We start from the raw sequence: 4,939 nt of genomic DNA on the forward strand, positions 1-4,939 counted from the left end.
TTCATACTCTTGTTACTGTTAACCGGATAGAACTACGACTTTAGTCGAGCAACATACTATTTGAGTAACCTTTTCACACCTATTCCCTGTGGGATTCGACCCCAACCTTGTTGGGTTATTATATTTGACACCAACTGCCTTACACTATTTATTAAAGTGTAATTTGAGCGTATCAAATTTTGGCGCCGTTGTCGGGGAATACGATTTTGAAATTACTAATTAGTATGTACTTTACTTTACGTCTTATTCTATTACATCACACTTTGCTTGTTTTGCTTGGTGTTGATAGGAAAACATGTCTGAATATGGTGAAGACTTAGAGGTAGAAATGGAAGAAAATCCTTTTGCGGACATCGAGGAGTACATTGCGGATACAAATGCTATTGCACCTCCGCCGTTGGCGCTGCAACTTTCAAGGTAGAACATGGTTTAATCCTTTTGCTCAAAGCGGAGGGATTTTTCAGGAATTCCACTGATGATGATCCGAAACAACATCGTAGAAACTTCTTGGGTGTGTGTGCAATGCATAAGCAGAACAACGTCTCTGATGATTCCCTAAGGTTGAGATGCTTCAAGTACCCTCTAGCTGGGGACGCAAGGAAATGGCTTCAAAATCTGCCCCCAAACTGCATTCATTCTTGGACCGAACTTGTCCGAGCCTTCTTGTCTAAATGGTTCCCGCAAAGTAAGAAGTCTGAGCTCGGGGATAAAATCTTCTTTTTCAAGCAAGTACCAGGAGAACATCTACATGAGGTATGGGATCATTTCAAATTATATTTGGTGAGGTCTCCCAACCATGGCTTTTCGGATTCTATCTTGTTGGAAAAATTCTATATGGGCTTGGATCCTATGAACCGGTCTATAGCCAAGAATGCAGCTGACGGATCTTTCATGGACAAATCATTTGCAAGGGTGACACAAATACTTGACAAAATGGCAAAGCATAATCAAGCATGGCATTTCGAGGACACCACAGGTGGAATTACATATGGTTCTCCTTCCTTGAGCAACACGATCAAGGAAAATCAAGAGAGAGATCAGGTGATTGTAGGGCTTGCTACAAAATGTCAATGTGTTGACAAAGATGTTCACCAAAAGCCAAACGAAGAAGGTAAATGTGGTTTAGTATGTGCAACCCGTATCAAATGAGGATTTTGAGGAAGCAAATTATGTCAACAACTCTCAAGGAGGCTATCAAAGGCAACAATACCAAGGTCAAGGACAACCAAATCAATGGAGGCCAATCCCTCAAGGGCAAGGCCACCAACAATGGCGAAATGATCAAGGTGGCTCAACCCAAGGAAATTGGAACAACAACAACTTCTCAAACCGGAGTTCAAACCCTTATGTTCCCCCAAAGGGTCAATATTCAAATCAAGGTTCTTCTAGTGAGTCTAAGTTGGAAAGTATGCTTGAACGAATATTTCAAAATCAAGAAAAGTCTGACACTTCTATGAGAAACATGACCGAGCTTGTTGGCTCTCATACCGCATCCATTCAAAAATTGGAGATGCAAATGAGAGACCTCTCTAGGGAACAAAATCCAAAGCAAAAGGGAACACTCCCTAGTGACACAATTGTGAACCCAAAGGGTGGTGGGAGTGGCCCAACTTCTCATGTCATGGCAATTACTAATACGAGTGGGAAGGTAATACAAGGAGAGGGTGAACAAGTGGTTGAAGTAGAAGAGTTCAAGAAAGGGGTTTAGGTTGAAGAGCCAAGTGTTGTCGAAATTGAGATAATTCCAGAAGATGTGCAAGAAGAGAAGAGAACCGGGAAGAGGTAAAGGAAAAGGTAAAAGAGACACCAAAAACTCTTCCACCTATTCCTAGACCTCCTCCTCCGTTCCCTCAAATACTCGCCAAGAAGGTTGATGATAGCAAACTCGAGAAGTTCTACGACATTCTCAAACAATTATCAGTGAATATTCTATTTGTGGAAGCATTTCAAGAGATGCCGGGTTTTACTAAGTATTTGAAAGATTTGATCACTAAGAAGAGGACCACTAAGAATGAGGTGGTGAACATGACTCATCGGGTTAGTTCCATTATTGCCACAACCACAGTTCAAAAGAAAGAAGACCGGAGAGCCTTTACTATTCCATGTACTATCGGGGCGCATGATTTTGCTAGAGCTCTTTGTGATAATGGGGCTAGCATTAACTTAATGTCGCTTTCCATTTACAAGATAGCAAGATTAGGGATTCCAAGGCCAACAATTATGAGATTTCAAATGGCCAATCGTTCCATCAAGAGACCGGTAGGAATTGTTGATGACGTGATTGTAAAAGTGGGAGAGTTTCATTTACCCTCCGATTTTGTAATCCTTGATTGTGCGGTTGACAAAGAGATCCCTATCATATTGGGGAGATCATTCCTAGCCATGGGAAGAGCACTCATGGATTCAGAACAGAATGAAATCAAATTCTGTGTGAATGATGAAGAGGTCACATTCCAAGCAAGCAAGGGTATGAAACTACCACATGAGTATGAAAGAAGTTTGGTGATTGATGTTGTTGATGAGGTGGAAGATGCGGTCGAAATGAAAATGGAAGAACAATGCCTCGGTGAGGCGTTGGCAGCTATTTTGGTGAACTTTGATGGTGAAGATATGGAGGGGTACATGGAGTCGGTCAATGCATTGGAGGGGCTTAGGTCCTACGATTATGCTCTGGCAAAGCTCTCTCTCGACTTGGAGAATAGAGCCACACCTCCCAAAAATCCATATGTTATTGATCCACCACAACTAGAGCTCAAACCACTTCCACCGCACTTGAGGTATAAATTTCTTGGCTCAAATAATACTTTACCGGTAATAGTTTCTTCTTTGTTGAATGATGTGCAGGTAGAACGATTGTTGGAAGTCTTTAAGGTGCATAGGCAAGCCATTGGATGGACAATTGCGGACATCCATGGGATTCCCGCGTTAATTTGCGAGCACAGAATCCAATTGGAAAGTGAAACAAAACCAAGGGTGGAATATCAATGACGGTTGAACCTGTCAATGCAAGAGGCAGTAAAGAAAGAAATCATCAAATGGTTGGGTACCGGGGTAGTCTACCCCATTGCCGATAGTTCTTGGGTGACCCGGTGCAATGTGTGCCGAAAAGGGAGGCATGACCGTAATTGAAAATGAGAAAAACGAGTTCATCCCAACAAGAACTGTGATCGGTTGGAGGGCGTGTATGGATTATTGGAAGCTCAACAGTGCCACATGCAAGGACCATTGCCCTATGCCTTTTATTGATCAAATGCTTGATCGGCTAGCAAGAAGGTCATTTTATTGTTTCCTTGATGGATATTCCGGCTACAACCAAATCAACATAGCATTGGAGGATCAAGAGAAGACAACATTCACTTGACCCTATGGAACGTTTGCTTTTAGCCGGATGCCATTTGGTTTATGCAACGCTCCAGCGACTTTTCAAAGATGCATGATGTCCATTTTCTCCGACATGGAAAAGGATTTTCTAGAAGTCTTCATGGACGACTTCTCAGTGGTAGGTGATTCTTTTGAGCATTGACTTAACAATCTTAGACAAGTGCTTAAGAGATGTGAAGAGACCAACCTTGTGCTCGATTGGGAGAAATGTCACTTCATAATGGATGAAGGCATCGTGTTGGGGCATAAAATTTCAAAGCATGGCAGAGATGTTGACCGGGCAAAGATAGAGATTATTTCTAAGCTTCCTCCACCTACTTCCATTAAGGGTGTTCGAAGTTTCTTAGGGCATGCCGGGTTCTATAGGCGCTTCATCAAGGACTTTTCCAAGATTGCAACTCCTATGTGCAAACTGCTTGAGAAGGATGCCAAATTTGTGTTTGATGAGAAATGCCTCCAAGGCTTTGAGGAGTTGAAGCAAAGGCTCACCACGATACCTATTATTGTCACACCCGATTGGTCTCTTCCTTTAGAGCTCATGGGTGATGCCAATGGTGTAGCTATTGGGGCAATGCTTGGCCAACGTCACAACAAAGTTCTTTACCCGGCCTACTATGCAAGCAAAACACTCTATGGGGCGTAAATGAATTACACGGTAACTTAGCAAGAACTTCTTGCCATTGTCTATGCCTTTGAGAAGTTCCAGGCTTATTTGTTGGGATCCAAGGTGATAGTGTACACAGATCATGCGGCTCTTTGCTATCTCATAGCAAAGAAGGATGCAAAGCCTCGTCTGATTCGATGGGTCTTGTTGTTGCAAGAGTTTGATTTCAAAGTCAAGGATCGCAAGGGAACTCAAATCAAGTGGCAGATCATTTGTCAAGGCTTGAAGAGGCAGGGAGACCAAAAGGAGATCTTGAAATCAACGATGCATTCCCGGATGAACACATATTGGCACTATCTAGCGCTTTTGCTCCTTGGTATGCCGATATTGCTAACTATTTGGTTAGTGACCTTATTCCGGACGGATTGGAATCCTATCAAAAGAAGAAGTTCTTGAGTGACTACCGGCAATACTATTGGGAGGAACTATTCTTGTTCGTGCTGACAATATTATCAGAAGGTGTATTCCAGAAGAAGAGATTGTGCCAATTCTAAAGGCATGCCATGACTCACTGGTTGGGGGTCATCATGGAGGAAACCGAACGGCGGCTAAGGTGCTTGAATGTGGTTACTATTGGCCGTCAATAAATCACGATGCCAATCAAATGGTCAAGGATTGTGACCAATATCAAAGGCAAGGATCAATCTCCAAGAGGCATGAAATGCCAATGCACTTTGTGATGAAGATCGAAATCTTCGACGCATGGGAATTGATTTTATGGGTCCCTTTGTGAGCTCTTGTGGGATGAAATATATCTTGGTAGCTGTGGACTATGTGTCCAAATGGGTTGAAGCAACTACCTTACCAAACAACGAGGTAAGAAGTGTGACCGCATTCTTGAAGAAAAACATATTCACTCGGTTTGGCTCTCCTAGAGCCATTCTTAGTGATGGT

The 4,939-nt window shown here is 42.7% G+C and overlaps 1 protein-coding gene across 1 annotated transcript; it reads left to right on the forward strand.

The window, feature by feature from the left end:
• Nucleotides 1–295: 295 nt before the first annotated feature.
• On the forward strand, nucleotides 296–2,988 carry LOC142182158 (uncharacterized). The gene is made up of 4 exons (XM_075256150.1): nucleotides 296–417; nucleotides 465–1,041; nucleotides 1,127–1,689; nucleotides 1,749–2,988. Exons 1-4 carry the CDS (start codon nucleotides 296–298, stop codon nucleotides 2,986–2,988), a joined length of 2,502 nt encoding a protein of 833 aa, XP_075112251.1.
• The last annotated feature ends 1,951 nt before the right edge of the window (nucleotides 2,989–4,939 follow it).

This window comes from Nicotiana tabacum, chromosome 6 (assembly GCF_000715075.1).
Source record: "Nicotiana tabacum cultivar K326 chromosome 6, ASM71507v2, whole genome shotgun sequence".
In the NCBI taxonomy this organism is placed as follows: domain Eukaryota; kingdom Viridiplantae; phylum Streptophyta; class Magnoliopsida; order Solanales; family Solanaceae; genus Nicotiana; species Nicotiana tabacum.